This window comes from Salmo salar, chromosome ssa18 (genome assembly GCF_905237065.1).
Source record: "Salmo salar chromosome ssa18, Ssal_v3.1, whole genome shotgun sequence".
Lineage (NCBI taxonomy): Eukaryota > Metazoa > Chordata > Actinopteri > Salmoniformes > Salmonidae > Salmo > Salmo salar.
In genome coordinates, this window is record NC_059459.1 from 33,626,402 (window position 1) to 33,638,997 (window position 12,596).

The following is a 12,596-nucleotide window of genomic DNA, read 5'->3' on the forward strand; positions in this document are numbered from 1 at the left end:
TGGTAACATAAGACATTCTACTGCACTGTTGGAGCTGGTAACATAAGACATTCTACTGCACTGTTGGAGCTGGTAACATAAGAACTTCTACTGCCCTGTTGGAGCTAGTAACATAAGACATTATACTGCCCTGTTGGAGCTGGTAACATAAGACATTCTACTGCCCTGTTGGAGCTGGTAACATAAGCATTTCACTGCACCTGCTATAACACCTGCAAATCTGTGTACGCGACCAAAACACTTTAAATACTGTATCTGCATGACCTCTGTCTAATCTTTGTACCCAGGTGATCTAGTATGTCTGTAATGTCTGGAGGGGAACTGACACTTTCTTTCTCTGGCTCTCCTTTCCCCATCGAACAGGACTTTGGTCCCCCAGGACCAAAATGGCACCCCTATTCCCTATATAGTGTACTCATTTTGACCAGGGCCAATAGAGACCAGAGCCAATAGGGCTCTGGTCAGAAGTAGTGCACTATATAGAGGATATGGAATCATTTGGGACGCAGCCCCTGTCTGCCTCTGGGAGATGGTGGCCCTTGATTTGTTATGTCTCCTCATGCAGAGAGGACTGCAGAAGCGAAGTACCTGGAAACTTTTCATGCTGGCCCTCAAAGGTTATAGTGGTTGTCATCTCTTTTCTCACAGCGTCAATTCTATTTTAAAACAGCATGTGAAAGTATATTCCAGATTCAGGGATTCAAGTAGGTGTACTAAAGGAACACAAGAGAGCATTCAGGTTTTTTAACATGGGGGAGTGGGCAATACAGGGTGGCTTGATGATTGCCCCCAGTCCAAACCATGAAGGGTAGCTTGATGATTGCCCCCAGTCCAAGGCATGAAGGATGGCTTGATGATTGCCCCCAGTCCAAGCCATGAAGGGTAGCTTGATGATTGCCCCCAGTCCAAGCCATGAAGGGCAGCTTGATGATTGCCCCCAGTCCAAGCCATGAAGGGTAGCTTGATGATTGCCCCCAGTCCAAGGCATGAAGGATGGCTTGATGATTGCCCCCAGTCCAAGCCATGAAGGGCAGCTTGATGATTGCCCCCAGTCCAAGCCATGAAGGGTAGCTTGATGATTGCCCCAGTCCAAGCCATGAAGGTTAGCTTGATGATTGCCCCCAGTCCAAGCCATGAAGGGTAGCTTGATGATTGCCCCAGTCCAAGCCATGAAGGTTAGCTTGATGATTGCCCTCAGTCCAAGCCATGAAGAGTGGCTTGATGATAGCCCCCAGTCCAAGCCATGAAGAGCATTTTGATGAACTTCACATTAGTTTTATGTACAGTTTAAGGGCCTTACAAAATATATTACTCTCCCCAGGATACATATAAATCCCCGGGAACAAGAAAATGTTAACATTATGAACATATATGATTATCCTTCTATGCCCTTGAGATTTTCACACTGGAAGCCACACAGATGTAAAGATCAGTCTGGACAGTAGTCATGTGTATTGGTGAGAGAAAATAATACATTCCACACTGTTAGAAAAAAGGGTTCCAAAAGTGTTCTTTGCGGAGGGATAAGGTTCTACAAAGAACCGTTTTCATCTAAAGAACCCTTTTTAAAATAGTATGTAGCCTCTCATTACTTCTAAAATAGAAACTTGCTTTTTGGTAAGATTGCAACAGAAAACAAATGAAAATATTAATTCTGGTGTAATTTTATGGGCCAAAGAATCTCCTATGTTGATGGAATATTGACTTTGATATTACTTTATTGAAGGAGGTGAAAATTAATCAGATGTAATTGAAAGAGAAGGTTATCAAATCAAATCAAAGTTTATTTGTCACGTGCGCCGAATACAACAGGTGTAGACCTTACAGTGAAATGCTTACTTACAGGCTCTAACCAATAGTGCGAAAAAAAGGTATGTGTGTGTGCGTGTGTGTGTTGGTAAGTAAAGAAATAAAACAGTAAAAAGACATTTGAAAATAAGAGTAGCAAGGCTATATACAGACACCGGTTAGTCAGGCTTATTGAGGTAGAATGTACATGTAGGTATGGTTAAAGTGACTATGCATATATGATGAACAGAGAGTAGCAGCAGCGTGAAAGAGGGGTTGGGGGGGGCACACAATGAAAATAGTTCAGGTAACCATTTGGTTACCTGTTCAGGAGTCTTATGACTTGGGGGTAAAAACTGTTGAGAAGCCTTTTTGTCCGAGACTCGGCACTCCGGTACCGCTTGCCCTGCGGTAGTAGAGAGAATAGTCTTAGGGCCTTCCTCTGACACCGCGTGGTGTAGAGGTCCTGGATGGCAGGCAGCTTAGCCCCAGTGATGTACTGGGCCGTACGCACTACCCTCTGAAGTGCCTTGCGGTCGGAGGCCGAGCAATTGCCGTACCAGGCAGTGATGCAACCGGTCAGGATGCTCTCGATGTTGCAGCTGTAGAATCTTTTAAGGATCTCAGGACCCATGTCAAATCTTTTTAGTTTCCTGAGGGGGAATAGGCTTCGTCATGCCCTCTTCACGACTGTCTTGGTGTGTTTGGACCATTCTAGTTTGTTGTTGATGTGGACACCAAGGAACTTGAAGCTCTCAACCTGCTCCACAACAGCCCCGTCAATGAGAATGGGGGAGTGCTCGGTGCTCCTTTTCCTGTTGTCCACAATCATCTCCTTAGTCTTGGTTATGTTGAGGGATAGGTTGTTATTCTGGCACCACCCGGCCAGGTCTCTGACCTCCTCCCTATATGCTGTCTCGTCGTTGTTGGTGATCAGGCCTACCACTGTTGTGTCGTCTGCAAACTCAATGATGGTGTTGGAGTCGTGCCTGGTCATGCAGTCGTGGGTGAACAGGGAGTACAGGAGGGGACTGAGCACGCACCCCTGGGGAGCTCCAGTGTTGAGGATCAGCGTGGCAGATGTGTTGCTACCTACCCTCACCACCTGGGGGCAGCCCGCCAGGAAGTCCAGGATCCAGTTGCAAAGGGAGGTGTTTAGTCCCAGGTTCCTTAGCTTAGTGATGAGCTTTGAGGGTACTATGGTGTTGAAAGCTGAGCTGTAGTCAATGAATAGCATTCTCACATAGGTGTTCCTTTTGTCAGGTCGGAAAGGGCAGTGTGGAGTGCAATAGAGATTGGATCATCTGTGGATCTGTTTGGGTGGTATGCAAATTAGAGTGGGTCTAGGGTTTCTGGGATAATGGTGTTGATGTGAGCCATGACCAGCCTTTCAAAGCACTTCATGGCTACGGACGTAAGTGCTACGGGTCTGTAGTTATTTAGGCAGGTTGCCTTTGTGTTCTTGTGCACAGGGACTATAGTGGTCTGCTTGAAACATGTTGGTATTACAGACTCAATCAGGGACATGTTGAAAATGTCAGTGAAGACACCTGCCAGTTGGTCAGCACATGCCTGGAGCACACGTCCGGTTAATCCATCTGGCCCAGCAGCCTTGTGTATGTTGACCTGTTTAAAGGTCTTACTCACGTCGGCTACAGAGAGCGTGATCACACAGTTGTCCGGAACAGCTGATGCTCTCATGCATGCCTCAGTGTTGCTTGCCTCGAAGCGAGCATAGAAGTGATTTAGCTCGTCTGGTAGGCACGTGTCACTGGGCAGCTCGCAGCTGTGCTTCCCTTTGTAGTCTGTAATAGTTTGCAAGCCCTGCCACATCCGATGACCGTCGGAGCCGGTGTAGTATGATTCAATCTTAGCCCTGTATTGACGCTTTGCCTGTTTGATGGTTCATCGCAGGGCATAGCGGGATTTCTTGTAAGCTTCCAGGTTAGAGTCCCGCACCTTGAAAGTGGCAGCTCTACCCTTTAGCTCAGTGCGAATGTTGCCTGTAATCCATGGATTCTGGTTGGGGTATGTACGTACAGTCACTGTGGGGACGACGTCCTCGATGCACTTATTGATAAAGCCAGTGACTGATGTGGTGTATTCCTCAATGTCATCGGAAGAATCCTGGAACATGTTCCAGTCTGTGATAGCAAAACAGTCCTGTAGTTTATCATCTGCTTCATCTGACCACTTTTCTATAGACTGAGTCACTGGTGCTTCCTGCTTTAATTTTTGTTTGTAAGCAGGAATCAGGAGGATAAAGTTGTGGTCGGATTTACCAAATGGAGGGCGAAGGAGAGCTTTGTACGTGTCTCTGTGTGTGGAATACAGGTGATCTACAATTTTTTCCCCTCTGGTTGCACATTTAACATGTTGATAGAGATTTGGTAGAACTGATTTAAGTTTCCCTGCATTAAATTCTCCGGCAACTAGGAGCGCCACCTCTGGATGAGTGGTTTCCTGTTTGCTTATTTCCTTATTCAGCTGACTGAGTGCGGTCTTAGTGCCAGCATCTGTTTGTGGTGGTAAATAAACAGCCACGAAAAGTTTAGCTGAGAACTCTCTAGGCAAGTAGTGTGGCCTGCAATTTATCACAATATACTCTACTTCAGGCGGGCAAAATCTAGAGACTTCTTTAGATTTCGTGCACCAGCTTTTGTTTACAAATATGCACAGACCGCCCCCCCCTCGTCTTACCGGAGTGTGCTGTTCTATCCTGCCGGTGCAGCGTATATCCCGCTAGCTGAATATCCATGTCGTCATTCAGCCACGATTCCGTGAAACATAGGATATTACAGTTTTTGATGTCCCGTTGGTAGGATATTCGTGATCATACCTCGTCTAATTTATTGTCCAATGATTGCACGTTGGCGAGTAATATTGACGGTTACGGCAGCTTTCATACTCGCCTTCTGCGGGTCCTGACGAGGCGTCCGGCTCTTTGTCCTCTGTACCTGCGTCGCTTCCTCTTGCGAATAACTGGGATGTCGGCCCTCTTTGTCTAATCCGAGGTGAGTGATCGCTGTCCTGATATCCAGAAGCTCTTTTTTGCCGTAAGATACGGTTGCAGAAACATTATGTTCAAAATAAGTTACAAATAACGCGAAAAAAACACATAATAGCACAATTGGATGGACGCCCGTAAAACTGCTGCCATTTCTTCTGGTGCCATTTTCCTGTCTGTGAAGTCATACTGTCACGTCCTGACCAGTAAAAGGGGTTATTTGTTATTATAGTTTGGTCAGGGCGTGGCAGGGGTGTGTTTGTTTTGTGTTATCGGGGTTTTTGGGTATGGTTCTGTTTTTCTATGTTGTGTATTTCTTTGTGTTGGCCTGGTATAGCTCTCAATCAGGAACAGCTGTATATCGTTGTTGCTGATTGGGAGTCATACTTAGGTAGCCCTTTTTTCACCTGCCTTTTGTGGGAAGTTGGTTTTGCATTGCTAGTTGTGAGCCTGCAAACTGTCAAGCTGTCATTCGTTTTCTTGTTTTTTCGTTAAGTGTTCAATAAAAGTTAAAATGACCATTCAACCCGCTGCGCCTTGGTCGAATCCTTAAGATGTCCATTACACATACTCTGTGAAAAGAGGTGCATAACCTAATTTTACAAAAACATAACATCTGGAATAAAAACAGGATAAATCCATCAAATATGATGTATTGATTGATCATTGCAAAAACACTTACATTCAAGTTTAACCACATCAGAATATATCATTGTCATGGATTAGCAGAATCCTGTACCATTAAGCCAATGCTGCCGTTTTATCTCAATATCAAATAATTTCAAGGTAACAATTTAGTACCGTACTGTAACAGTGGTTCATTAGAATGGTCAGAAATAAACAAAGAGACATTTCTCAAGCAACATGTAGCTAGGACTGTCTGAGAGTGGTCTGAATGAGGGTGCTAGGACTGTCTGGAAGTGGTCTGAATGAGGGGCCTAGGTCTGAATGAGGGGCCTAGGACTGTCTGGAAGTGGTCTGAATGAGGGTGCTAGGACTGTCTGGGAGTGGTCTGAATGAGGGTGCTAGGCCTGTCTGGAAGTGGTCTGAATGAGGGTGCTAGGACTGTCTGGAAGTGGTCTGAATGAGGGTGCTAGGCCTGTCTGGAAGTGGTCTGAATGAGGGGCATAGGACTGTCTGGAAGTGGTCTGAATGAGGGGCATAGGACTGTCTGGAAGTGGTCTGAATGAGGGTGCTAGGCCTGTCTGGAAGTGGTCTGAATGAGGGTGCTAGGACTGTCTGGAAGTGGTCTGAATGAGGGTGCTAGGACTGTCTGGAAGTGGTCTGAATGAGGGGCCTAGGACTGTCTGGAGTGGTCTGAATGAGGGTACTAGGCCTGTCTGGAAGGTCTGAATGAGGGGCATAGGACTGTCTGGAAGTGGTCTGAATGAGGGTGCTAGGCCTGTCTGGAACTGGTCTGAATGAGGGTGCTAGGACTGTCTGGAAGTGGTCTGAATGAAGAGCATAGGACTGTCTGGAAGTGGTCTGAATGAGGGTGCTAGGCCTGTCAGGAAGTGGTCTGAATGAGGGCATAGGCCTGTCTGGGAGTGGTCTGAATGAGGGTGCTAGGACTGTCTGGAAGTGGTCGGAATGAAGGGCCTAGGGCTGTCTGGAAGTGGTCTGAATGAGGGGCATAGGGCTGTCTGGGAGTGGTCTGAATGATGGGCCTAATTGGATGAGCTTAATGTGAAGGATATGTACCTGAAAACTAGCTGTTATTGGCAGAGAGGTTTGAAACTGTCTTTGTTATTGGTCTTTTAACTCATACCGCCTGGTGATGTTCATTTCTCTACAGCCTCCAACTTCGTTTTAGAGAATTTGGCAGTGCGTCCAAATGGGCTCACAACCGCAGAACAAGTGTATGGCGTCATGTGGGCGAGCGATTTGCTGATGTCAACTTTGTGAACAAGGTGCCCCGTGGTGGTAGTGGGGTTATGGTATGGGCAGGCATAAGCTACCAACAACAAACACAATTGCATTTTATCGATGGCAATTTGAATGCTGTGACGAGATCCTGAGCCCCATTGTCATGCCATTAATCCGCCGCCATCACCTGATGTTTCAGCATAATAATGTACGGTCGCATGTCTCAAGGATCTGTACACAACTCCTGAAAGCTAAAAATGTCTCAGTTCTTCCATGACCTGCATACTCACCAGACATGTCACTTATTGAGCATAGTTGGGATGCTCTGGATCGACGTTTATGACAGCATGTTCCAGTTCCCACCAATATCCAGGAACTTCACACAGCCATTGAAGAGGAGTGGGACAACATTACACAAGCCACAATCAACAACTCTATGTGAAGGAGATGTGTCGCGCTGTATGAGGCAAATGGTGTTTTTTGTTCATTGACTCCATTCTGTAGGAGGATATCTATCCACGACCTTTAAAACAGATTACCATCAACTTGTGAGGGCCAGTTATCTATCCACCACCTTTAAAACAGATTACCATCAACTTGTGAGGGCCAGTTATCTACCCACCACCTTTAAAACAGATTACCATCAACTTGTGAGGGCCAGTTATCTATCCACCACCTTTAAAACAGATTATCATCCATTTGTGAGGGCCAGTTATCTACCTACCACCTTTAAGACAGATTACCATCAACTTGTGAGGGCCAGTTATCTATCCACCACCTTTAAAACAGATTATCATCCATTTGTGAGGGCCAGTTATCTACCTACCACCTTTAAGACAGATTACCATCAACTTGTGAGGGCCAGTTTATAATTGCGTGCTATAAGGTCCCCTGATAATGTAAATCACATATGACCATATTCTCACAGGCATTCACATGCATGGAACTTTATTGAAAATCTGAGCAGGGCAAGCATCCCTGTGTGTCACTGATAAGAAGCACACTGTGATATGGATCGGGGGGGGTATTACAGTCTATTGGATCAATAACTTCTGATGTGGGAGCCTGACTGCATTGAGTTGGAGCTACCCCTCTTTAAGAGCCAGGGTTATTACAATGCATCCATTGACTAATCAGGTCTGCAGGGCCTAATGAACAAATGACAGAGCAGGATAAGAGTGACAGCAGAGAGAAGACAGAGTCTGCTGTCTATAATTAAAGCGCTCTTTAATGCATTGTACAACAATTAACTGGTATCAATCTGAATCAGTGCAATAATGCTTGGCTCATTCACAGAGACAAGGCGTTGATAAAAAAAAAATATATATATATATATATATATATATATATATATATCTTCGCTATAATGTGTAATTAGATAAAATACACTTTTATTGATTTGGCGGTTCTATGAATCAAGAGCAATTTTACAGGAGTCCCTCTCCTTTCAATTTAGTGCAGTGTGGAATGACTGCCTCAACCATAGAGCTAGAATTATGCAATTAGTCTCTGTGGGCAGATAAATTGGACATACAATTAGTCTCTGTGGGCAGATAAATTGGACATACAATTAGTCTCTGTGGGTAGATAAATTGGACATACAATTAGTCTCTGTGGGCAGATAAATTGGACATACAATTAGTCTCTGTGGGCAGATAAATTGGACATACAATTAGTCTCTGTGGGCAGATAAATTGGACATACAATGCACATATTGTCAAGTGTTACGTGGTACTATGTCAACGGCATCATCTTTAGCACCTTCAGTGTTGCAGCACAGATGGAAACATTAGGAACTCACTATAGATTTCATTAGTTTTGCCCCCCTATAGGCTATAGTAACATATGGGATAAAATCTATATCACTTTTATGCAAACATGAAACTCTTTTAATCAACTGAATCTGAAAGGTGTCATGATATGTACAGTTATGTTTTAAATTAAATGTTTTAAATCAAATGGTACATAGGTTTATGATATAGCTTGATTTACATTTAGCATTGCAATGCTGACAGAAATACAATATAACACATTGCCCCACATTACAAAACCACTTCCAATTCTTGTGTACATGTGGTCCTCAGTTGGGCACAATGCTATTTATAAATAGGTAGAACAGTCTGGTTGAACCATCCCTTTCAGTTGGGTATGATGCTATTTATAAATAGGTAGAACAGTCTGGTGGAACCATCCCTTTCAGTTGGGTACGATGCTATTTATAAATAGGTAGAACAGTCTGGTTGAACCATCCCTTTCAGTTGGGTACGATGCTATTTATAAATAGGTAGAACAGTCTGGTTGAACCATCCCTTTCAGTTGGGTACGATGCTATTTATAAATAGGTAGAACAGTCTGGTGGAACCATCCCTTTCAGTTGGGTACGATGCTATTTATAAATAGGTAGAACAGTCTGGTGGAACCATCCCTTTCAGTTGGGTACGATGCTATTTATAAATAGGTAGAACAGTCTGGTTGAACCATCCCTTTCAGTTGGGTACGATGCTATTTATAAATAGGTAGAACAGTCTGGTGGAACCATCCCTTTCAGTTGGGCACAATGCTATTTATAAATAGGTAGAACAGTCTGGTGGAACCATCCCTTTCAGTTGGGTACGATGCTATTTATAAATAGGTAGAACAGTCTGGTGGAACCATCCCTTTCAGTTGGGCACAATGCTATTTATAAATAGGTAGAACAGTCTGGTTGAACCATCCCTTTCAGTTGGGTACGATGCTATTTATAAATAGGTAGAACAGTCTGGTTGAACCATCCCTTTCAGTTGGGTACGATGCTATTTATAAATAGGTAGAACAGTCTGTTTGAACCATCCCTTTCAGTTGGGTACGATGCTATTTATAAATAGGTAGAACAGTCTGGTTGAACCATCCCTTTCAGTTGGGTACGATGCTATTTATAAATAGGTAGAACAGTCTGGTTGAACCATCCCTTTCAGTTGGGCACAATGCTATTTATAAATAGGTAGAACAGTCTGGTTGAACCATCCCTTTCAGTTGGGTACGATGCTATTTATAAATAGGTAGAACAGTCTGGTGGAACCATCCCTTCAGTTGCCAGAGGCAACTCTAAATCATCAAAGTACTACATTATATTTCTCCCCAGTGTCAAATATACACTATTGTGGACAACCAAGGATTAAAACTATGTTCAGTCCCTTAGCAGTTTATCTTATATGTTTGTAAGTTTGTTTAAACAAAGTTGTAAAACAAGTTTGTAAAACAACTTCCAATTGATTTGGAACAAGATGTATTTATAGGCAAGTTCCTTTTTGTGTAATTTTTTGGTGCTTGAAAGATGAAATATGAATTTATTATGAGGACACCAGTCCTTCTGCGAGACCAACTGCCTGTCACATGAAATCCCAATCTGGCAACTTCCTGGCTGTGGCAATATGAGGCAAACCACGTCTGTCTCAATCAAGAATGTACTTTCCAAAACCCACTGGCACTGTTTAGAGAAACAAACAGTTTTTGTAAAAAAAAAAATTATACGAAATATATGTATATCTTAGAGATTTTCCTTTCCCACAGTATAACCTTTGTTCTGCAGCATTTATGAATAATGTTCAGTATTAATGGTTATCACAGGTTGAATCAGGGTCTCTCTGTGGGGTCTTCAAGGATAATAGGGGTCCTGGTGATGGTTCTTCGAAGGCTGGTTATTACATTATAATAAAAGCAGATAGTATCTAGCTAGGTACTGTACATCATGTACCGGTATGTTACAAATGTCTGGTTTGGGTTTAGATAGAATCAGTGTGATCTGAAAGACTACTAGGGGTCTTAGTGGTGGTCCTCTGATGACTCACAGTCCTCCATACAGACTCCTGCATCCTCCTCAGGCAGGGCAGGTAATGGCCCACAGCCGCCCTGAAGTCACTCCTCAGGAACGTATAAAGTACAGGATCCAGCAGACTGTTGAGGCTCAGCAGACCCCTGACCAGCTGGTAGGGCAAAAACACAGCCTTCTCCCACTCACAGGCGTCCCTGTGGAGAAGCAATCCAATGTACTTCACGCATCCTGTGATGTGGTAGGGGCCGAGGACCAGGATGAAGATGACCACCAGCAGAGTGAGAAGCCCCCTGATGCGGTGCTTCTCTTCCGTTCCCAAGGTACCAATGGCCGACAAAGACCTCAGGGTCTTCCGGTGGAGGAACACGATGAAGGCGAGAGGGATGATGAAGGACAGGGCTAAGGTGATCAATCGGTAGATGATGAACCCCTCCTTGGAAGGGTAGCTCTCGATGCACAGGGTGTGATTGTCGCTGGGTTGCATTTTATGCAAGGCGATGGATGGAGGCACGGCTACCACGACCCATATGCTAAGGGCTATCCATCGTGCAAACTTCAGCTTTCTCAATGCTTGGAATCTCAGAGGCTTGGCGATGGCCAAGTAGCGCTCCAAAGCAATGATGCACATGAAGGCAATGCCGGTGTAAATGCTGACGTAGAAACTGGCCCCCAATAACTGGCAGGAAGTGGACCCGAATCGCCAGCTGTGACCCTTGCGATAGTAGTCAATCCATAGAGGTACAGTGAACAGTTGGAGGAGATCCGAAAGGAGCAGGTTGATCACGTACACCGGTAAGACGTTTTCAGACTTGATCAGACGATAGAGCCCGAACAGGGCCATCAAATTGAGGGGAGTGCCAATGATGAAGAAGATACTGTAGATTACAGGAAGGTAGATGGCATCTTGGCTGAGGTCCACTCCACAAGTGTTGGCTTCATTCAGGTTACTATTACCAGAGCTGGGGATGGGAGTCATGTCCATGATGTCCTTGTGAATCAAGAGGATATGTTAAGTTCATATGATATAGATTGTATAGTAAGTATTTACCCCATTACACATTCCCTTAGAGCCTGTAACTTGATGCTTTCACTCTTTAAATTATATTTTTGTAATCAACACTTTCAACTTGACACTAAGAGGGTATAAAGTATCAATAAAACTAGAGGGTATAAAGTATCATTAAAACCAGAGGGTATAATGTATCATTAAAACTAGTCGTTATGAAGTATCATTAAAACTAGTGGGTATCAAGTGTCATTAAAACTAGTGGGTATGACGTACCATTAAAACTAGTGGGTGTAAAGTATCATTAAAACGAGAGGGTAAAAAAACATATAAATGACCACTAAATGACCATGAATTTCAAAACACTGATGTGAATTCTCTCCCTGACTATGTCTTCTTACGTTATCAAAATATTAATATAACAGAGCTAATCAAAACATACCTGAAATCCTGTAAGCTGCACTTTTCCAACAAAATCAGAGCGTCTTATTGGGAAACCTCATTAGAGAGTTGTGAGTTGAATAGTCAGTATATTCCTACCAAACGATATGCCAACAGTGTGTGTTTGAACAGGATGTGAAGTAATGCCATGGTGTGCTGGGAAAGCATAGAGATATTTATTTTGATGGTGGTGAAACAGAAGTCATGAAATCATGAAATGAAACGTTACATTAACCATAGCAGGAAGTTAAGAATGCCGATAATAAGAAGCTAAAATGTGCCAGTCACTGTGGCGTTAATTACTGGTCAACAGAGAAATACTATATAAAATGTGTAAACCAGATCTGTCTCTGTAAGTCACTGTCACTGAATAACACATCATGTAATAATATCCCATGACGTTCTCAGTATTTCTGCTGTTTTTCTAATACCTTTTGTCTATAATATGATCATTCCGACCAACTCAGATTTGTTTTAACGGATCAACTGTCTCTATTTTCTGTACAGATGTAGGATCTTAATTTGAGCCAGTTTGCTACAGCAGGAAAATAATCCTGCAGAAACAGGAAATATGAATTATTATGTGGATTATAATTAATGGACATTTTTGTAAGGGTTGATACATTTTCGTAAGGGAAAATCAAGAGTAAAATTTCTAAATGGAAAAGTATTTTTAT

At 43.4% G+C, this 12,596-nt stretch overlaps 1 protein-coding gene across 1 annotated transcript; it reads right to left on the reverse strand.

The window, feature by feature from the left end:
• Positions 1-8,523: 8,523 nt before the first annotated feature.
• LOC106577474 (G-protein coupled receptor 4) lies at positions 8,524-12,072 on the reverse strand. The gene is made up of 2 exons (XM_014155483.2): positions 11,921-12,072; positions 8,524-11,460 (listed from the first exon to the last, which is right to left on the reverse strand). The coding sequence occupies exon 2, from the start codon at positions 11,452-11,454 to the stop codon at positions 10,423-10,425; it is 1,032 nt and encodes a 343-aa protein (XP_014010958.1). The 5' UTR covers positions 11,455-11,460; positions 11,921-12,072; the 3' UTR covers positions 8,524-10,422.
• Positions 12,073-12,596: the final 524 nt, after the last annotated feature.

Coding starts and splice junctions, on each gene's coding strand:
- LOC106577474 (XM_014155483.2), bottom strand. CDS start 11,454: ATGGACATGACTCCCATCCCCAGCTCTGGTAATAGTAACCTGAATGAA.